This window comes from Aspergillus brasiliensis, assembly GCF_001889945.1.
Source record: "Aspergillus brasiliensis CBS 101740 unplaced genomic scaffold ASPBRscaffold_1, whole genome shotgun sequence".
Taxonomy (NCBI): Eukaryota; Fungi; Ascomycota; class Eurotiomycetes; order Eurotiales; family Aspergillaceae; genus Aspergillus; species Aspergillus brasiliensis.
Genome location: NW_027137442.1, coordinates 1119284 through 1140351, shown reverse-complemented (window position 1 = coordinate 1140351; position 21068 = coordinate 1119284). Strand labels below are relative to the sequence as shown.

The 21068-nt window shown below is 50.7% G+C and overlaps 10 protein-coding genes across 10 annotated transcripts; 5 read left to right on the top strand and 5 right to left on the bottom strand.

The window, feature by feature from the left end:
• Positions 1-229: 229 nt before the first annotated feature.
• Positions 230-1639, top strand: ASPBRDRAFT_190502 (NAD(P)-dependent oxidoreductase; the record flags this gene model as incomplete). The annotated part of the gene is made up of 3 exons (XM_067620238.1): positions 230-485; positions 531-1024; positions 1079-1639. 3 exons carry the CDS (start codon positions 230-232, stop codon positions 1637-1639), a joined length of 1311 nt encoding a protein of 436 aa, XP_067484413.1.
• Positions 1640-1887: 248 nt separating this feature from the next.
• Positions 1888-2757, top strand: ASPBRDRAFT_112534 (class II fructose-bisphosphate aldolase; the record flags this gene model as incomplete). The annotated part of the gene is made up of 1 exon (XM_067616661.1): positions 1888-2757. The coding sequence occupies one exon, from the start codon at positions 1888-1890 to the stop codon at positions 2755-2757; it is 870 nt and encodes a 289-aa protein (XP_067484412.1).
• Positions 2758-3351: 594 nt separating this feature from the next.
• sdh2 (succinate dehydrogenase iron-sulfur protein subunit SDH2) lies at positions 3352-4369 on the bottom strand (the record flags this gene model as incomplete). Its single annotated transcript, XM_067626483.1, has 3 exons — positions 3352-3675; positions 3728-3879; positions 3946-4369. 3 exons carry the CDS (start codon positions 4367-4369, stop codon positions 3352-3354), a joined length of 900 nt encoding a protein of 299 aa, XP_067484411.1.
• Positions 4370-7511: 3142 nt separating this feature from the next.
• On the top strand, positions 7512-8866 carry ASPBRDRAFT_24866 (polysaccharide lyase family 1 protein; the record flags this gene model as incomplete). The annotated part of the gene is made up of 5 exons (XM_067622100.1): positions 7512-7858; positions 7912-8037; positions 8084-8180; positions 8242-8475; positions 8531-8866. The coding sequence occupies 5 exons, from the start codon at positions 7512-7514 to the stop codon at positions 8864-8866; spliced, it is 1140 nt and encodes a 379-aa protein (XP_067484410.1).
• A 1220-nt stretch (positions 8867-10086) lies between these two features.
• ASPBRDRAFT_190498 (uncharacterized protein) lies at positions 10087-10449 on the top strand (the record flags this gene model as incomplete). Its single annotated transcript, XM_067620237.1, has 1 exon — positions 10087-10449. The coding sequence occupies one exon, from the start codon at positions 10087-10089 to the stop codon at positions 10447-10449; it is 363 nt and encodes a 120-aa protein (XP_067484409.1).
• Positions 10450-10909: 460 nt separating this feature from the next.
• ASPBRDRAFT_112000 (MFS transporter) lies at positions 10910-12626 on the bottom strand (the record flags this gene model as incomplete). The annotated part of the gene is made up of 3 exons (XM_067616614.1): positions 10910-11533; positions 11584-12327; positions 12384-12626. The coding sequence occupies 3 exons, from the start codon at positions 12624-12626 to the stop codon at positions 10910-10912; spliced, it is 1611 nt and encodes a 536-aa protein (XP_067484408.1).
• A 509-nt stretch (positions 12627-13135) lies between these two features.
• On the bottom strand, positions 13136-14156 carry ASPBRDRAFT_50118 (SDR family NAD(P)-dependent oxidoreductase; the record flags this gene model as incomplete). The annotated part of the gene is made up of 3 exons (XM_067626482.1): positions 13136-13282; positions 13345-13679; positions 13757-14156. 3 exons carry the CDS (start codon positions 14154-14156, stop codon positions 13136-13138), a joined length of 882 nt encoding a protein of 293 aa, XP_067484407.1.
• Positions 14157-14490: 334 nt separating this feature from the next.
• ASPBRDRAFT_228737 (uncharacterized protein) lies at positions 14491-18321 on the bottom strand. The gene is made up of 6 exons (XM_067621995.1): positions 17911-18321; positions 17826-17858; positions 16433-17771; positions 15251-16383; positions 14823-15179; positions 14491-14752 (listed from the first exon to the last, which is right to left on the bottom strand). Exons 1-6 carry the CDS (start codon positions 18063-18065, stop codon positions 14626-14628), a joined length of 3144 nt encoding a protein of 1047 aa, XP_067484406.1. The 5' UTR covers positions 18066-18321; the 3' UTR covers positions 14491-14625.
• On the top strand, positions 17964-18491 carry ASPBRDRAFT_228812 (uncharacterized protein). Its single transcript, XM_067621996.1, has one exon. The coding sequence runs from the start codon at positions 18124-18126 to the stop codon at positions 18403-18405; it is 282 nt and encodes a 93-aa protein (XP_067484405.1). The 5' UTR covers positions 17964-18123; the 3' UTR covers positions 18406-18491.
• Positions 18492-19342: 851 nt separating this feature from the next.
• On the bottom strand, positions 19343-20936 carry ASPBRDRAFT_50116 (HesA/MoeB/ThiF family protein; the record flags this gene model as incomplete). Its single annotated transcript, XM_067626481.1, has 3 exons — positions 19343-20348; positions 20425-20638; positions 20705-20936. The coding sequence occupies 3 exons, from the start codon at positions 20934-20936 to the stop codon at positions 19343-19345; spliced, it is 1452 nt and encodes a 483-aa protein (XP_067484404.1).
• Between the last annotated feature and the right edge of the window lie 132 nt (positions 20937-21068).

Genomic DNA, 21068 nt, shown 5'->3' with positions numbered 1-21068 from the left:
AAAGCTCTTGTAAGATGTCCCCAGCTTCGGAAGAACATGTCTCACGGTGATGCTGAATGGCAGGGTCTGGAGTCCGCCGATTGAGTTGATCGGACCACCTCCGAACCCCCCCCACGGCATCCCCCACGTTCTCGGACTTCACAGCGAGCCATTCCCCTCCATAAATGGTGTCGGGCCACTCGACACAGAATACAGCTCAAGAAGCTAAAGTAAACAATTACAATTGAATATGTCTAAACCCGCGATTGGCTTTGTCGGCCTCGGGGCCATGGGCTTCGGCATGGCCACCCACCTTGTCCACGAAGGATACCCTGTCTACGGCTACGATGTCTTTCCAGCCTCCGTGCAGCGATTTGAGGCTGCGGGGGGCACCCCTGCCTCATCGCTGCGCGAATCGGCGGAAGGAAAACCTTTCTACGTGTGCATGGTAGCGTCGGCGCCGCAGGCGCAAACCGTCCTCTTTGGCGATGAGGGCATTGTGCAATGTGTGTACATCTTTAGCTGTTGGTGATCTTAGGCTAACGTGATAGACCTTCCCCAAAATGCAACTCTCCTACTTTGCTCTACTGTCGCCGCCTCATACGCCCAATCTGTCGCAGCAGAACTCGCCTCTCGAGGCCGATCTGATATCCACTTTGTCGATGCGCCGGTCTCAGGAGGTGCGAAACGCGCCGCGGATGGCACCCTCTCCATCATGGCGGGTGGTTCCGACTCTTCACTACAAATTGCGCGCGAGTTACTGCAGGCTATGTCTGCACCAAGCAAGCTTTACCTTGTTCCTGGAGGAGTGGGTGCCGGCAGTAACATGAAAATGGTACATCAGGTATTGGCTGCCATCCACATTTTGGGCGCCAGCGAAGCGATGGGATTCGCGGCGCATCTGGGCCTGGACGCAGTGAAAACAGCAGAACGGATCAAGAGCTCAGAAGCTTGGACCTGGATGCACGAGAACCGTTTTCCTAGAATGGTGGAAGAAGATTGGAATCCTGGGGCGAGCGCGCTGACAATTATCTTGAAGGATGCTGTAGGTTACACCTTGACCTACCCCTGCCACTACCACACGTACTGACATTACTAGGGCATCATCACCACCTCAGCCCGTCAGACCAACTACCCGGTCCCGCTCTGTGCGACTGCAGAGCAGATCTATCTCTCCGCTCTCGTACAGGGCTACGGCCCCAAGGATGACTCCGCCATGATTCGCCAGTACTACTCGCATCCGCTCAAGAATGTCGATACTTCTTCGGCAAGCGAGGATCCAGAAACTGCTATCCAGCTCGTGCTTGACCTCATGCAATGTGTGAACCTTGTCGCCGCTGCAGAGGCCATCGCTTTTGCGCGGTCACTAGGAGTCGATCTGGCGCAATTCTTCGAACTCGTCAGTGACGCAGCCGGTGGAAGCAAGGTATTTGTCACAAGAGGACTGGAGATGATTGAGGGTAAGATCGGAGCACAAGCGCCAGCTGGGACAGAGACCTTGGACGCGGTGGTGAGTCGGTTGGAGAAGGTGGTGCAGAAGGCGCGGGACATGCACTGCCCGCTCCATCTCGGCAATGCAGCACTGAACGTATTATTGATGTCCAAGGGCCAAGGGTATGGGTCGGAGGGCAGCACCAGTGTAATTCGTATTTATCCGTAATTTAGCCACCGAAAAAATCAGGAATCAACTCATAAGCTTATAAGAGATGATCTCATATGAATCGGAGCAACTCCGGCTGCATATAGTGGAGTCGACATGAACCATCCCATCGCAGACAGAACTATAAGATCGCATACATACCTACCTCCACCATAGCACCACCATCCACACACAAACACAATCATACTACCTATTCGATACCCTTCCCCTCTTCCTCTCAAACTAACCCCATCACCACTACCACCACCATGCCCCTAACCAACAACCGCGCCATCCCCATCCTCGACCACGCCTACGAGCACCACTACGGCGTGCCCGCCATGTGCTGCTACAACGTAGAAGGCATCCTCGCAACCGTCCGCGCCGCCGAAAAGCGACGCTCACCCGCCATGATCCTCCTTTTTCCCTGGGCACTACACTACGCAGGGGGGATCCTCGTGCACGCCGCCGCCGAAGCCGCACGCAACGCCTCGGTCCCCATAACCGTGCACCTAGACCACGCCCAAACGCCCGAAATCGTCCGACGCGCCGCGGACATCACCCCCGGGTTCGACAGCATCATGATCGACATGTCGCACTACGAGAAAGCCGAGAACTTGGCGCTGACCCGCGAACTCGTTGCGTATTGTCATGAGCGCGGGATCGCGACGGAAGCCGAGCCCGGGCGGATCGAGGGTGGGGAAGATGGTGTTTCGGATACGGCGGATTTGGAGGGCGTGTTGACGACGCCGGAGGAGAGTGAGGAGTTTGTGGATACTGGGATTGATTGGTTGGCGCCGGCTTTTGGGAATGTGCATGGGAGTTATGGGCCCCGGGGGATTAGATTGGAGTATGAGCGGTTGGAGGGGATTAGGGAGAGGGTTGGGAATAGGGTGAGGTTGGTGTTGCATGGGGCGGATCCGTTTGATAAGGCGATCTTTGAGAGGTGTATTGGTGCGGGGGTTAGTAAGGTGAATATCAATAAGGTGTTGAATGGGGAATGGGTGGATGTTATGAAGGAGAAGGCGGGTGCGGCGAAGGGGGTTACGGTTACGGGGTTGATTGAGGAGGCGACGGAGAGAATGGAGAGGGCTGTCGAGAGGTGTATTGAGGTGTTGGGGTCGGGGGGGAGGTATTGATTTTTATGTTATGTTGTTTTGTTATTGAGGTTAATTTGGGCAGTTGTGTAGAGTTCAGTGATGGTTGTCTTTGGTTGCTCTTTAGTTCTTGGTATATGTAGATATGGGGATATCTTTATTGATTGACGACATGGAACTTAATGGAGTATTACTTCTTAGTGATTACTAGTAACTTCTATACTATGACTACTAGTATTCCTGAGTGGTATACTATCTTATCCTGAGTACACGACCATAACTATGTCATGATGCCGAGTACTTGGTGGAATATATATAGCTACTACATGTCTATGATATGAGGACGGAGTGAACACATTGAGCCCGATGTAGTTGCTACATATGCATCATGTCTACCAAATTAAGTATATACTCAATTGATCACTGGCTGACCGCCATGGCTATAAATCACATTCACAATTTACACCTATTGAAACACACATCCAACATGAAAGACCTCGGGGATGGAGGGAATAAAGCTCGGACTCGAAATAACCAAAAAGAAATGGGATAGGAAAGAAGGAGAAAAAACCCAGCCACACAAGACGTAATGCACAAAGAGAAAGCAATTCTTTTTTAAGATCTCGTATCACTTCTCTAATGAGCAGTCATCATCTTCTTGATCTCCGCAATGGCCCGTGCGGGGTTCAGGCCCTTGGGGCAGGTCCGCGAGCAGTTGAGAATGGTGTGGCAACGGTACACGCTCATGCTGTTGTCGAGAGCGGCCTTACGCTCGGCGGTCTTCTCGTCACGGGAATCGGCCAACCAACGGTAGGACTGGAGGAGGATGGCGGGACCAAGGTACTCCTCGCTGTTCCACCAGTACGAGGGGCAGGAGGTAGAGCAGCAAGCGCACAGAATGCACTCATACAGACCGTCCAGCTTCTTACGCTCCTCGGGGCTTTGGCGGTTCTCGAGACCCTACACAATTGTCAGAACAATCCAAATTACAGTGCACGCTGCCAACACTTACGTCTGCGGTGGGGGTGTCGCGCTGCAGGTAAGGCTTGATCGACTTGTACTGCTTGTAGAAGTAGGTCAAATCGGGGACCAGGTCCTTGACGACGTAGGTGTGAGGAAGAGGGTAGATGCGAGACTCCTTGGCGGTATCGGTGGGGATACGGCCTATACAGCGAAAAAGTCAGCGCCACCGAGCCGGGACATCGCACCGAGCACGTCAAGAAAACATACACAAGCAAGCCAGTGTGTTGACACCGTCAATGTTCATCGCGCAGCTTCCACAGATACCCTCTCTGCAACTTCTCCGGAAAGTCAGGGTGGGGTCCATCTCGTTCTTGATGCGGATCAGCGCATCCAGCATCATAGGACCGGTCTTGTTCAGATCCAGGGAGTAAGTCTGCATCTTGGGCTTCTCGGTGGGCTGATCGGGGTTCCAGCGGTAGACATGGAAAGTCTTAACCCGGGGCTGCTCCGAGGGGTTGGGGTCCTGCACATTCGAAGTCTTAGATTCGGGAACGGTCTTGCTGCTCGCGTGGCCGCTTGCGCTCACCTGGGAAAGGGCGTCAACGGTCGCATAGGAGCGAGCAAAGGCGGCTGGGCGGAACAGCGGCTTCGAGGAAGCGAACAGGCGCGAGGTCGTGCGAAGGGCAGCCATTGTGGGCGGTCGAGAGAAGATCACGGTCGATCGGGGGGCACGAGAGATGGCGAAAAATAGAATATGCGCGAGTAGAAGAAGTCAATGAGACGAAAGAATGTCGATGACGGTGGTGGGAGAGGAGAGAGGCCTAAAAGAAGAGCAGCCAGCCAGCGGCAACGACAAACGAGGTCCAAGGGAGGCACGAGGAAGTGAAGTCGATCGGTTCTGGCGATGTTTTGTCGCCTTTGGCAGCTCAAGGTAACCTCGGGTCTGGCGGCCGGCAAATGGCTGACTCAGCCGCTGCTGGCCAATCACGCAAAGGCTAATTGCAAGCGTCGGGGATACACGGCGAGGCACTGGATTGAATATAATTCCACTCAGTGACCCCAGATTGGAAGTCAATTGAAGGCAAGTTGTGTTTAATTGAGAATGAGTGGCCAGATGAGAGTAAAGAGAGTCTCTGTTACTGTTATTCAACCCCACAGTCCTCATCTACGTCCGTGTAATTCGAGTCTGCTCGGCCAACAGGCAATATCCCAAAGGGGAAACGGAGCCGAAATCATTTGCCGTTCCGAAACCTTTTTGCCTCAGGCCATGAGGCAATATTGACAGCCAAAAACGTAAGGCAGAAATATATTAGGTAATCTGAGGCACCAAGGCATGAAATATTGACTAATCATCAAGGCCACAAGGCCGAAAGGCCGCAAGGCATCAACGCACCAGAATCTCAGGCATTAAAGCTATCCCCATCTGGGCTTCTCCACCCGACGTCCTGATCTCGTTCTCGTCTTGGTGGAATTCAACTGACGCTTGCTTCCTTCGTGCGCAGTAGTGGAATAATGCATCACCCGCCCTTTATCACATTGCAGTAGCCTGCATTGGTGGCCCATCAACATGCAGAAAAGTGCCGGTGGCGGCCTAGAAGTGACGAATGCATATTGCTCCTGCATGAATTCTCTCCCGCCATGCGGATTTCCATCTCCGACTGTTGTTTTGACGGCTGACCTTCTACATCCAAACTCCCCTCAAAGCATCTACAGAAGCATACGTCTTATTCGAGCATTATGACAGGAAAATCGTCCAATATGATCAAAGCGAGGGACCACCGCCGAGAAAGCTCGACGTTTGAAGTGAATGATGGTCCTGATGAGGCTGGAGCCAGCAAGTATCTTCCGGGTGGTTCCGAATACCCCTTGGTCATTTACTCGGGCAATATATCACCAACCTACTTTTCGTAATAATATCGATAAAGCATGCCCATGATTGCTCTCACCCTCAACTCAGGATGCTATCAAGAGCGGGGTTTGACTCCCAATCCCAAGGATTAGCCAATCTCGAGGGCGCAGCACTTTCACGCGGCAGCCATCGTATTCAATATCAAGGAAGTCGTCAGAGTTAAAGACGACAGGCTCGGGGATCATTCTCGTTCTGGTTAAGCACAATCTAGGAAGACAATAACAACCGACCTCTATTGTGCGCCGGGTACCCGAGCGTCTGTCTAATCGCACTTGGCGTAGCTTGATAGCTCTAACTGGGAGTTATCACATTATGGCCCTCGTCGAAGGGCGAGTGGCACCGCGATGTGGCTCACCAGGTTCTAGACAGGCTAGACAGACTACTATATAGATGGGGTTTAATTAAACTACCACCCCATATTGTCTGATTCGGTATCTTCTGTTGGTGTGGAATAAGCTCCTTCTACGGCTTCGAAGCTTGATGAGCCAAGACGCCGGAATCCAAGCTTAAAAGGAAAATGTCTCAGTATAGTGTGCAGACGGACTCGGAAATATGATTGATAGGGGCAACATCACACTCTATTTCCCCTGATGCATGATTGGAATGAATGATGATTGATGCCTACGGAGTCTGAGAAATTCGCACCTTATCGCGACCACTCATCCGTCCTGACTAGATGGCAAAATCATCAGTCAACCAACTAAATCGGTTCTAAAAATGGATGGCTAAATTTCTGCGTTGGACTCGAAATCCGAGGCGCAATAGCTGCCTGGCGGTCGACTTGATGGGTGGTGTGTCCTGATATCGCCGAAGACCGAAGACGGTTCCACTGTGGACCACTTACTTGCCCGGCGTTCCTGGCGCCTTACCAAGAACGCCTAATTCGTTTTCTTTTTCTTTTTCTCCAATTTCGCGCAGCTTTTCCAGCGGCTCTCATTTGGCCAAAAGTCCGACTAAAGATAGAGAGAGACGTGGGGAGGTCTTGAAATTAATAATCGAAACAGAATCCGTCTCAGTGGAAGTCAAGGAAGTAAAACTCTTCAAAAAAGCTGGAATCTTGATGCAGAATCGCCCCCCTCGTTCCCCTCTTGTTCTTCACCACTGATGAACAGCCCTAACTGTCGAGCACGTCCAGACTTCCTCCCATCCGCAACATCCTCAAACTACTAGCTACACCCTGATAATCGAATTCGGTATTTTCCCGACTATCATTGCCACAAGGACTCCGCCAAGACGGAGGAATTACTTCTTTACAGAATTTCAATCGCGAGGCCCACCAGCCCGAGTGGATGGACTACTTTAGACTACCGAGACTAAGTGCGCCGGCGCGGGCATCATGAAACGCCGTAAATCCCCCGAGTCACTCCTAAGCTCCACCTATGACCTTCAATAGCCAGCAGGACGGTAGAGCATCCAGTTCATCATCCACGAACAGGGGCCATCACCGTGATGGACAACCATGTGGCTACTACTCTTCTCTTCCCCCCCTTCCAATCTTGGTTGTCATCGATGCCGATCCCTCCATCCATGGTCCGATATGCTGTATCCCCTTCAATCTACCTGCTCGGTCAGTACCGACTTTAGCGCCGGTGGACTGACCGAGAAGAATTAACGGTTTTGTTCGATAGTTATCTAGCTTTCAGCTACTAATCAAAGATGCACTTGGCCGTTTCAAACTGATCACCCGTCCAATTTACCCAGAATGGGTCTGAGCCAGAGGGGAAGCTCTATCAGATTCTAGTCAGTGTCAGATGCTACCGTCAACTTGACGAGTCAGTTCTCCCTATAAAAAGCCCCAATCCCATCCAGGTTGATCTCTTTTCTGTATCAAACCACTCCTTCCTTTCCTTTCCTTTCCTCTCCATACCTCTGTCTTCACTCTAGTCTTTCTTTTCCCTTCATAGCTGGTTCTATACACTTCATCATGAAGTACTCTACTATCTTCAGCGCTGCTGCCGCTGTTTTCGCTGGTTCCGCCGCTGCCGTTGGCGTGTCCGGCTCTGCTGAGGGTTTCGCCAAGGGCGTCACCGGTGGTGGCAGTGCCACTCCCGTCTACCCCGACACTATCGATGAGCTGGTCTCCTACCTCGGAGACGATGAGGCTCGCGTCATTGTCCTGACCAAGACCTTCGACTTCACCGACAGCGAGGGTACCACCACCGGCACTGGTTGCGCTCCCTGGGGTACCGCCTCCGCCTGCCAGGTTGCCATTGACCAGAATGACTGGTGTGAGAACTACGAGCCCGATGCTCCTTCTGTCAGCGTTGAATAGTATGTTCCCAACTCGTATCGTCCGGTTTCATACACGTCACTAACTTGGTCAGCTACAACGCTGGTACTCTCGGTATCACCGTCACCTCCAACAAGTCCCTCATCGGTGAGGGCTCCTCCGGTGTGATCAAGGGCAAGGGTCTCCGTATCGTCAGCGGTGCTGAGAACATCATCATCCAGTAGGTCATACTCAGTCTAATGAGGGAATCGCTCTAACAAAATCAGGAACATTGCCGTTACCGACATCAACCCCAAGTACGTCTGGGGTGGTGACGCTATCACTCTTGATGACTGCGACATGGTCTGGATTGACCACGTTACTGTAAGTCTCCATGCTATTCAACCCTACATGATATTCAGAGCACCAAGTTAACAAATAACAGACCGCCCGCATTGGTCGCCAGCACTACGTCCTCGGTACCAGCGCCGACAACCGCGTCTCTCTCACCAACAACTACATTGACGGTGTCTCCGATTACTCCGCCACCTGCGATGGCTACCACTACTGGGCTATCTACCTCGACGGTGACAACGACATGGTCACCATGAAGGGCAACTACATCTACCACACCTCCGGCCGTAGCCCCAAGGTCCAGACCAACACTCTCCTCCACGCTGTAAGTTATTACTTATCCTACTGGCGGCTTTCAGATCAACTAATCATGAACTCAGGTCAACAACTACTGGTACGATAACTCCGGTCACGCTTTCGAGATCGGTGAGGGTGGCTACGTCCTGGCTGAGGGCAACGTTTTCCAGAACGTCGACACTGTCCTTGAGTCCTACGAGGGCGAGGCCTTCACCGTCCCCTCCGCCACCGCTGGTGAAGTCTGCTCCACCTACCTTGGCCGTGACTGTGTCATCAACGGCTTCGGCTCCTCCGGCACCTTCTCCGAGGACAACACCTCCTTCCTCTCCAACTTCGAGGGCAAGAACATTGCCTCCGCTTCGGCTTACACCTCTGTTGCCTCTAGCGTTGTTGCTAACGCCGGTCAGGGCAACCTGTAAATGAGTTGAACTCATTTATGGTGGATAGCAGTGGATAGCAGTGGATGTAATTAGGTGATGTGGTGTAATTGATGGGTTACCTTCGTGTATCTACTTCTATAATTACTTATGGCGAGTGTTCTCGACCCTAATATGGTTGATAACCGACCCTCACAATGACATTATTGTCTCTCAATTGTTTTCAAGTAGATCCTATTCCTTTCACATGTAGTGACTAGTGAGAAGTATACAGTGTAAAACATCTGATAAGATGGCGCTCGGCTATTAAACTTTTACCCCGTTACCCCAGAATAGGAACAAAAGTCTAATCTGGATAGCCGAGCCGGCTATACTTCATGCCCAAAACGTCTGCGTCGTAAATACGTGCAGACTCCTGTTATTGATTACTTCTCGCATCCGTATTGAATCTACATGTTCTTTTTTCTTCTCCTCTGGAGCCATAAAGTAGTAAAGTAACTTATTTATTCAGTAATACATCTGATAGCAATACTCCGTACAGTATGATGCAGTATGCAAGCCGCTATAGCAAGGAACATGTATGGTCAGATCCTGAAATGCCTTGATTCTGTTTGACAAGCACAAATGGCACTACACAATAGACTTCAGTGATGGACCTGGAGAATCATCTTCCATTATACGATGACTTCGACTACTTCGTTTGTGACCTCAGTTCCTATCTTGACAAACAGGATGGCATAAAACACATCCGTACACCTAGACGCAAATCAAAGAAACCGAGTACACCAACCCAAGCCAAACTTGCTGCGTCGCCTGATGTCACAATACCTCAACACTTAGACAGTGAGCCAATACTAATTTTCGCAGACGTAAGAATGTGTATATATGATTACTCCATGTTTCCCTATAGGAGCTGTGATTCACTCCCATCCAGCGGAACATGTAGTTACAGTGACTTAACTATAGGCCCAAAGAGGTAGCGTCGATGAAGTAGATGTGATATACTAGATCATAGAAGGAGTCATAAACCTTATCTTCAGGGAAGTATAAAAGCCCCCCCTTTCTTTGCATGATTGGAATCTGATTCTCTCCCTCCTTCAACTATCTACTTCTCTACTTACTACGCCTCAAATTCATCGAACTCACGCATTCAGCGACTTTACTAGCTCTTTGCTATTGCTCTTGCAAAAAGCTATTTATCTACCCTTATCTTCTTATTATAAACTACACAATCCTCTCCATTCGATCAACCCATAGCCAAAATGGACAAGATCGTCTCTTTCTCCAACTGGCTCAAGGTCATCAAGTCCAATACAAAGCCGACTACTTCTGTCTCTGTCTCTGTCTCTGCCTTTTACTCCAAGGCCAAGAGCGATGACGAGCCACCAAGAAAAAAGCAGAAGTTGTCACATCATTCTCCTCTTGCTGTCGATGGTGTCGTCGAACAGCTTACCACCCAAGACAACAAACAAAGTATTCCTGTTATTGCAGGAGAAGAGATTGAAATGGTGGAGATTCATGATTATGAATTTGGCGCTCCGTTGAAGAGAGTGCCAACGCCTTATCCTAGGGAGAAGGATTTGGATGATGATGATGAGGATGAGGATGAAGAGAATGAGCAGTGATTCAATGATGTAACATGCCTCTAGTGAGGGGTTTCTATGATGTATTCGTCTTGACTAGTTTGGTGTATTGGTGTTTGAGGCGATGTTGTTTGTCTTTTGATGTTACCTGTTCTAGTATGATGATGTTTGTTAGCGTGATGTTTGTGATGACTTAATTTGAGTTGGATTTATCTTCTGAACTACCTGGCGTGCGTTATTCTTGAATGTAATACTTGAACATCACTTCCTTGTTTCTTGTGTGTAGGGATGTAGGTGTGTAGGTGTGTAGTAACTTGCAGGAAAGTAGATGGTGGATGTCGTGAAGCTGATGCCCCTTCCCATTTAGTTTAGCCATCCCGACGACACATCATCTCTCAACAATCAGTACCCCTTTCATTTCCGGATTCATCGGTATGTGGTAAGATATTCAATGTATGCATTTAATTAACTTATACTGTTGGATCACATTCTGCTATACACATCATTTCACAAACAGCGAGCTAATACCCCCTAAGGCAGTAGCCCCGACCATAACTCGCCACAGCATATGGAACCCATCTACAAGCATCACTTTCTGATCCCTCCCCTGCTGCAATGACGAAGCCTCGCCCGCTTGGGAGCTCGAAGCCATGCTCCCTTCTGCTCCCTCCACCTGAACTATTCGATTTAGAATGATCGCTCCGCTCACAGGGATAGCAATACACATCCCCCACGTCCGCAGAAGAGAATACATGAGGATGCATGATGCTGGATAGTGATCAATACCTCTGCTAAGCTGGTGTATATGGTGCACGCCTCGATGGTATCCGGAAATAAGCAAGGAGTGGCCGATCCCGGCGCCAAGGAAGATGAACACCCATACTTGAGGGGGAGTGCTGGTATCTAGGATAATGAAGAAGCCTGTCGCAAGGACGCTGCACAACCATCCGACTCGGACCATCCACGGGACGGTGCTGGGGCTTCGTAACAGTCGCACCTTTTCTGTCAGGATGAGTATCAATAATGCCGGACTGGCGATCGTGAGGAGGCTGAGCCCTTGCAATGCAGACGATAAGTCTTGAACTAGTCTAAGATACAAGGCACAATTGAGGAGATGGCAGGACAACTATCGCAAGTCAGTGACGGTTTCTTCGCTGCCACATATTGATGACTTACCAAGATCCCGTGTAGTAGGCTACCCAAGTATAACATGGTACTTGCCATGCTGCTGAATACTGCTGACGGGAAAAGCGGGTGGACAGACCAGAGACTCTCGTATAGGATTAGGACGATGATTGAGGTTGCCCCAGCACCAAGGACTACCAGTACGTGCCAGTTCCTCCATTCATATAATATCCCTCCCCAGTTGATACCTATGAGAAGGCAGCCCATCCCCATAAAGGTCAGCACGGCACCCTGCCAGTCAAGTTCGCACGTCTTGCACTTTGCGATACGCTTGTAGGTCCGCAACTCAACTGCGAACGGAATGACCAAAAGTCCCAGTGTGCAGAAGGCGAAGCTGGCATAAAAGGTCCAGACAGCATGATCAACGAGCACACCACCGAAGATAAGACCAACAATGGCCCCGACCACTCGAGTCTGGAAGACATACCCAGTAAATCGGGCTTGGTGGGGACATGGAATGACTTCATCCATCATCAAAAGGGAGGTCGTCATTACTCCACCACAGCCTACGCCTTGAACAAACCGCCCTGGAATTAGACAAGCTAGACTCATGGAACCACTACAGACCCCCGTTCCCACTGTAGCCAGCACAGCCGCCCCAAGGACAATAGGCCCTACGCCGAAAATCGCCGCTAGCATGGCAGAAAATGGCTGGCTTGCTGCACTAGCTAGAAGATACGATGCCTCGATCCATAGTGTGCTTCCGAGTGGCTGTCCAGAGGTGGCTGATAAATTCTATCCATATCAGGTGATCAGCCGCTTAGATGGGGTGGACACAGTAACACACGTACTGTTATCAGGGGAAGCACCACAGTCGCGTTGAAGGCATCCATTGTCATCAGCAAAGAGGCGCAGGTCAGAACAAGCCATTCTTTAACACCCGGTTTCCATTCCGCGATCAGATTCGCTGCGGCATTGTGGCGCAGATGCTCTGCGCCGGTACCCTCGACCAGGTTCTGAGAACTCGCATAATTGCAAATCTGCGACTCCAGGCCATCCTTTGCATGGCTGAATTCAATATATTCAACTCCCATAGGGAAACAGTACCGCAGGTCTTTTGCGGGCACACTGGACAATTCCACGACACGTGGAGGAATATGCCGGTCAAATAGGACTTCTAACTAGGCTATCATTATTCTGGAAAGGGGCCTGCTACAGCAATTGGAAAGGGCAAACGGGACCAGTATGAAGCGCAAGGGGCAGGGCACAGACCGCGTGGTAGAGGCACATGTTCCTGGGGAGATACAGGCTCCAAACCTAGATATGGGGATGAGAAGCTGGTTACTGGGCAGCTGTGACGATTGGCTCAGCGCAACTATGATACACGAGCTGCCTGATTGGTGATCGTCACATTCCTCCCGTCCTGGAAGTCCAATGTCCAGCTCTGGCCACCGGGACAAATGATCTGCCGCGCAATGTCTGGTATGTGGGCACTAACCTCGGTGAATTAAGATCGGAGCAGTGATCTCTTAAGTGGTAGAAACGTTGCTCCATGGTATCCCGAAGAGGACATCATTCACGTGAATGCATGTAATAAATCTCTCTACAGTCGAGAAGGAAGCACATAGCCTCCGATATCTGCAATAAATCTCATTGCTTTCGCCATGAAATCAGCAAGATCTTGACCCACCCATGATGGTAGCAGTGCCATCCTCGTCGATTCCATCTCCCGGAGAAATTTTCCAGCGACCTATCACGTACATCCGTTAGTACGACTCCTCCGTAATCATGCCCACGACTCAGCACACTCACCAGCATACAAGACCCCCTTCGGGCCGTATCCATCGCAATCTGCTCAATCACCTCCGCTACCCGTTCCGGAGTATTCGCCTCCAGCCCAGCATCCTGCCAGCTCTGAGACAAACCAGCCGTCATTCGGGTAGGAGTCATGAACGGTGCAACAGCATTAACTCGAATGCCATACTTCTGCGCCGTCACCTGCGACGCCCGAAGCAACCCCACAACCCCATGCTTGGAAGCCACATAAGCCGTGACACCCGTGCCTCCAAAATACCCCGACGTAGAAGCCACCAGCACAATTGACCCGTCCTTTTTCTCCTTCATGTGATACATCGCCAACCGTAGCGCTTTCACACCATCACCATTAGCACAAACAAGCACTCCCAGAGAACAGCAGCAGAAGAAGAATGAAGAATGAACATACTATTCAAACTCCCCATCAAATTCACATCGACCACCCTCCTTGCCTCCACACTCTCCCTCAACTCCCCCGTCTCCTCATCAACATCATCCAGATCCAAAACAGGCGTAGACTCCATCATCCCCGCATTCGCAACCACCACATCCACCCCACCGTATTCCCGCGCAATGGTCCTGAACAGACGTGTCATCTGTCCCCAGTCCGTAATATCAGCTGAGAGAAAGACTGCCCTTTCAGGATGCGGGAATGTGCTCTGAATCACAGATTCAGTGACCTCTTGATGTGCAGGGAGGTCAGTGAGAATAATGGTGCTGTTGGGGTGGATGGTGTTGAAGTGTCGGGATGTACTGAGGCCAATGCCTCCGGCGGCACCGGTGATGAGGATAGTTTTGGGTGAAGTCATTGTGTGCGTGAGCTTGTTGACTTTTGTTGGAGATGAGGATGGGTGAGTATCTTTGGTGATTGTTGTAAGTACTAGTAAGTAGGAAGTAAATGGCGTGATGGGGATTAGAGAGGGGATGAAATGAGGAGATGCGGGGGTTATCGGTTAGGTTGTTACTTACCGGTTGGTTGTAGTATTTAATCCTTGTGTCATTGTGCATTGATATGCGAGGGGGGAAGATGGATGTGATTTTGAGATATGGATGTATTGAGTGTGATTAAGTCATTCATAGTAACTAACTGACTACTACTTGTTGTCTTGTTCGCTTCACTTATATGTAATGTAAGTTGTAAGCTCTACCCAGTTCACGTCAATTAGTTCATGCCATCATGCATTCAAAACTCCTAAGTATGGCGATGATACCAAAACATCTATTGGGTATATACATCCATCAAACAATCATGCCCTCGTCAATCAATCGGTCAATTGATTAATCCATCTTATCGCGTGACGGCGGTCTCGATAGCCGCGATACCTCCGCCGATGACTTGGCACTATGGGCGGTACTTATAGCATGGAATGAGAAGTCCAGCTCGCCTACTAGGGCTTTCACATCCCTATTTCATGCAAGAAAAATACTCGTCAGTAACGCATTTGACAACATAGGAGAACTGATATATCACTGACCTCATTAATCTCTCCACGTCCCCCACGATGCATCGCGTCGAGATCTGCAGTACGGAAAACGTAGCGAACCCGGGCTCTGCGATGTGTCGCAGACTGAGAATGTCTTTGTCTAGTGCCTCCAGACGTTTGGAGAAACTGTATGGACGAGGTGTTTTCAAGTACGGAGGGAGCGGTTGACGATTTGTTATGCTTGCGGATAGGAGACACAGCACGGTGGTGATCTCGTGGGTTGTGATGCGGGCGCTGGCGACTAGTCTCTTGAAGTCGTGAAGCCACGCGGAGTCGGATTCGTCGTCGCCATCGAGCTGGAGAAGGGTGTCGGAGGCGTAGCCTAGAAGACTGAGATAGCTTACAATGCTGGTGGAGGTTAGTATTGTAGGTTTCCACGATGTGCAGTGAGGAATGCACTGGATGGGTGGGATACGCACTTCTCAATGCAAGTTATGATACTCGTGTACCGCTTTTTTGGAAACCGACCACCGATGGCGACTTCCCAGTTCAGGAATCCGGCATACGTTCGGAGGTTGTTTAGCATTAGCATTTGCTTTGAGAACACCTTGTTACGCGCCTTCAGAAGCCGGCGACCGGATGATGTCTTCAGTGCCAAATCACCCTCGTCGCCGCGCATACGCGCAGACACGGTCTCGTGGATAATGGAGTAGTAGTTGGCCAGTAGGTATAGAGAGGCCCCCAAACTCTGGCGTAGGACGGAGTGTTCCGAGATCGGATATGGGAAGAAGGTCCAGATGAAGGCCACGGCTATACCAGCACTCACAGTGGCCAGTCGGTACGGACCGAGGAGGTAGATGGGGTAGTACTGCTGTCCATTGGAACTGGCCACCTGCTCTCCAATCTTACGCACCTCGAGCTCGTAGCCCACAATCATCGAGGTAGAGATGATGGTGATGATTCCAATGATACGGAAGCGGAAGATCTTGATCGGTACGTAGAAAACGCACGTCAAGAATATGAACAGGAAAACTATGATTCCAGGGGTCTTCTGTCCCGGGATATACCATGCCAGAAGACTGAGCACCATGGCTAGGACCGTACCGAGGAGACGGAGAACGAAACCGAATATGCTTTGCCCGGATGTGGGTGACATGCTGAGATTGACCATGATCATGGCCCAAACGAATCTCTGCTTAACAAAGAAGTCCTGCGTATCGTGAAGGAAGGCAACAACGGCAATGGTCATTGTAGCACACGCAACTCGGAAGCCATATGCAGATTCGGGCGAACGCAATGCCGTTGGTATGAGCCGAATTTTGTCTCCAATCTTCTCTAGTGTGTTCTGAGGGGGGAGGTGTTCTGGATCCTTTCGGTTTTTATAAGCCTCGCCCAGTTGAAGGATATTGTTCTGTGAGTTGATATCACCACCCAGGTTATCATCCTCATGTGAATCTTCAGCCTTAAAAGCGCTAATGAGCCATTTTAGTAAACGCTTGGAGCCAGGGATAACGAGACGCTTCCGTGCGAGCTTTCCACTTGCAACCTTCTCGTCCGCAAACTGAATGAAATCATGGACAACGTGGCCCGTTGATTCGAGCAGCTGCTCCACCTATATCATAGTCAGCATCAATCGACATCAAGCATGAGACCAAGCTTACATAGAGAATAAGATACAGTTGCCGTCGGCTCCTGTCTCTGCCGACTCCAAATCTGTCATCGGGGATATCATCCACATCTAAATGTACAGATGATGGATGCTCAAAGAAGTCAGGGGGTAGAATGATTCCCTTCTCTTCGCTCCAAGTTCGCAAAGCAATTCGCTTGGCGTACTTGAAGTTGCGAAGCTTCTTCTCGTAATACTCGCCGAAACCTTTCTCGCCCGGTTTCGGACTAGCTGTTGCCTCGACATCTCCCGACTCTTTGCCCGTATTCGATGACTTTGGGGGTTTGGTTAACTCAAGCTGAAGAGAAACATGATGCAGACCCTCGTCAATGGTATGAATCATCGAGCTGAAGGGATCGTGAACTGCTCTCATGATCTCGTTCCACTCTTGTCTAACTCTTTGGCGTACCTGGTCGGGAATTTCTGTTCCGGTGGTGTCGATGGGCTGATTCCATTTGTTATAGTCAGATAGGCGCTGAAATATGTCCACGACAAAGCTTAGCCCGACGACCGGGATCATGGTCTGACGCAAGTGTCTGAAGATAGCTTGAAGATCGTCTGGCCCAAGTTTCCCTATTGCAACTTCACGCTTCGCGAAGGTTAGATCACCGTGAATTTTTGCGTGAAGGTCTGTGACTTTCTGACAGGCTGTACGTATAGCCTGCGCCTCTGGGCTATACACCTTGCCCTTATCGGTGATCTTCTCTACGGTCGAATCGTATGTCTCTGCCCTCCCGAACATGTCGTCCTTTTCCAACGTCTCGAAGTAGGCCGTATGTGCATTGAGAGCAGCACGTAGAGCGCCGATGTAGCCTGCCATCTGCTTGAAGACGATGCCCCTAGTACTCTTTGGAAGTATGAACAATGAGACACCTGTTGCCACACCCAACCCGGTCAGACACGCTTCGAGCAATTTCTTGACGAGGGCAATCGCTGCAGCCATTGTCCCAAGCCTAGAAGCATAAACAAACGTAACATTGGCAACGATTGAATAGATAATGACAGGGAACTGAAACTGCTGAAACTTGGCTCGAAAGGTGTGGACCAGGTAGATCTCAAAGAACAACCAAACTCCACTGACAGCTGCTGCAGACGAGTTGTATGCTGTACTTCCGTCGGCAGCAGCAGTGGCAGACTCAGAGTGCTCTCGTGCCTTGACACACGAGTACATCATGAGTAAAGCAACAGCAGATGCAACACAGACAGCTAACACGTCGAGGACCATCATCTGAATGAACTTGGCACGAGGCATGATTGAGAACCCCAAGACGGAAATGATGGCCACTAGATACCCAACAGTATTGAACAGCGACGAAACGGCATCCGCTTGATAGCTTTTTTTGCTTGTTAGCCCATGATAGAGAGCGAAGAATAGTGTTTGAACCTACATAGCTACACAGATGGTTGGTGCAAGGGCACCCCTGCGAGATAGATTAATGTAAGCTCTTAGCAGTCAAGAGACAGAGAACATACTTCATCATGAGAAGCAGAGTCGGCATATCCAGTTCCAAGCTCTTCCAGGCCCCTTTCAGCTTACTGAAGAGCTTCCATTCGCGGTTCCGCTGTCCATCATCTTCGCCAGATAAGACCTCCGAGGAGGACTGGTCCGAGTCGACCTGAGTTGCCATCGTGAAGTGGTCACCTACTCACGACAACAATGTTCCTCACACTCGATCTCACCCTTGAATGCCAGATAGGATCAATCCAAAAATCCGGGGCTCGAGCCGGCCCCTCATCCACGACCTCACTTCCCCAGACCACGTGATTCGATCGGCAGCGCCAGATGCAACTCGGCTAAACTCTCAGAGAGTGCAGATTGAACGCTTATTGGACTGGGCGAGAGGGAAGGAAGCAGCCAGTTGCGTAAGCTGGAATGGCTCCGGTAAGGATATGTGTGGCAGCGGGGGATTCTCGCTTCGCACCACCTTCGGAAAAGGAAGAAAAGAGCTAAGAGAGGGAGAAGTTTAGACTTCGCAACAGTCGAAGTAGTGGCGATCGGCCGCCGACTTTCCCAAGTGGATCCTTGGGCCGTCTTGCCAAGAGCGCAACCAGTTTTTACACCGAGTCGGTGATTTGTTGCCTCTGTTTACCGATAAGCTAAAGTGCGGTCGTGTTGAATGGGTCGCTTTTCCAGAGAATGTTATAGTGTAGCGACTAGTAAGGATGAAACCGGGTCCTGACTTGCAGAGTAAGTAAGCTTCAAGACTCGGATCTCGGTTAACTTGACGGCTCCAGACTGAACGGAGATGCCGCGTGGTGCCTGGAATTGGCTGAAATGGTTGGAACTGTCCGGATGCTTGGTAAATGGACCCACTGCCATGCAGGAATCGACATCATCGTGCTGGAGGTTAACTGGCCTGACTGTTGAGGAGTTGGTCAATGGTCATGTTTGATACACAAAAACTCCCTAGTTGACTGGTATATCCACCTGGAAAAGGGTGTGGAGGATATAATGATGCTAATGCCTTGTCGTGAAGTCTATGGCGACCAGGTTTGAGCTTCAACTTCAGACTTGGGAAGCAAAGATCGTGGAGGTCATGGCAGGTGACCTGAATGTCAACTCCTGTTTCATTTCTGGCTTGAGAATCAACTGAAATGAGATACACTAATAACAGTCGTTCTTTTATGTTAGCCTCCCAATAGTCGAGTGGTCGCTCATCACGACCATCTGTGTCTCCACAATCTTCAATAGCATTGTGGGTACGAATCCCTTCGAGGGATTTGTTTTTTACATCCTCCTTTTTGCTGCTCTTCGCCAGTTGTGCTTCTCCTTCGCAGTTATTCCGCTTACAGATTCTCGTTCTCTGAATAGCATGATCTATCTGACAGGGAGCTGCAGCGCTAGGTCATACCCATGTCCATTGATGGCTATTTACAAGCGGGACGACTATCTAGTCTACGAAATCTAGTACTCGGGCCACTCAGGATCGACCTGCTCTTTCCAGGCACGAAACCCTCCCCGTATATCAGCCACGACCCTCTTCCCTCCTTGGTCCAATCCCAGCTCCTTCAGCTTCTTAACAGCAACCTGGGAGTCATTGCCCAGTCGACACACCACATACACGGGGTCAGTAGACAGCGATGACGCCACGTCCGCCGGCACCCATGAAGGCAACGCTGGCACACCATCGGCTGATGAGTCGCCATTACTCATGGTGTTCGTCGCAGAGGCCAGGATCGTGGATATCGGAATATTGATGCTATTATCCAAGCTGCAGATATCGTACTGGACCTTCTCTCGGACGTCGATGATTGTCGGCTCCTTTTCCTTCTTGTCATGATGTTTCGTGCGATACTCGAGCGGCGTGATACGCTCCTCAGGTGAAAGCAGATTCTCTGGATCTGCGGTCCCGCAGAAGAAGATGTAGTCGGTAGAGCCCGAGCGTACAGTGTCCACCGTGACGCTGGCCTCGGCAGAGCACACCGCGCAGTTTGGCCGACGAGAGCGAAGTTTGATCGTGCGGAAGAGAGGTGTAGAATATGCGGAGAATATATGCAGGGACGGCGGCGGGGGTGTAGTTGTTTCGTCCGCTGTTATAACCTTGATCGCTTCTAGAGCCTGCAGAACGCCCATCGTTCCCACCACGGGGCCCACGATACCCCCATCCGCGCAGCTTGTGACAGTGTTCGCCGGAGGCGGCTTCGGAAACACGCAGCGATAGCAAGGACCTCCGGTCTTGTCGCCCGCAGGTCGGGGAGGGTTGTTCAAGACCATGAGTTGGCCTTCTGTGCGCAAGGCAGAGGCCGACACCAGTGGTTTGCCCAGGAGCACCGCAGTATCCGATATGAGATATCGAGTCGCGGGGTTATCCGTGCAATCGAGAATTAGGTCGTAGTTGCTGAAGATCTCCGGGGCAGCTTCAGGTGCTAGATGTTCCCTGTAAGCGATGTACTTGGAGTGAGGGTTCAGCCTAGAACAAGCAGTCCAAGGTCAGCATACTGCACAAAGGGTAACTGAATCATACCGAATCCAGGATATCAACTCACTCCTTCAAATACTCAATAGCACTATCCACCTTCAGCTTCCCAATATTTCTTGTCCGATGTAATACCTGACGATGGAGATTCGACGACTCCACGGCATCCCCATCCACAAGTCCGAGAGTACCCACGCCAGCTCCAGCAAGGTACAAAGCTGCCGGGCAGCCCAACCCACCAGCTCCTACAATCAAGACCTTCGCCGACCGGAGTTTCAGCTGACCTGAGTTGCGCAAGCACGGGTCAGCAACCCTAGATCTTCCAAAGCCAGAGGGCACAGTTCACGAACCTTGTATCCCTAGCTGCGGCACGATCATCTGTCTTCCATAGCGCCGATACTCTTCGTCCAGGAGTGGCCACCTCCTCTCAGACCCTCCTTCAGCGCCCGCCGCATTCTGGCTACTGTGGCTCGCGGCAGCCTGTTCTGCGACTTCGAGCTCACGCTTCAGGTCCGCAAGTTTGGCTTCAGTGGCAGCGATCTGCGTGCGCAAAGATGCGCATGTCTGTTCGAGTCCGTTCATGGACAGGGAGCTTGTCTAGGTATCTGAAATTCACAATCCCTGTCTGAGGTATGCTACGGCATTCTTGACGGAGGCGCACCCCGCTCGGAAGACTTTCTCCATCCATCTTATCGGCCTATCTGGAGCTAAACC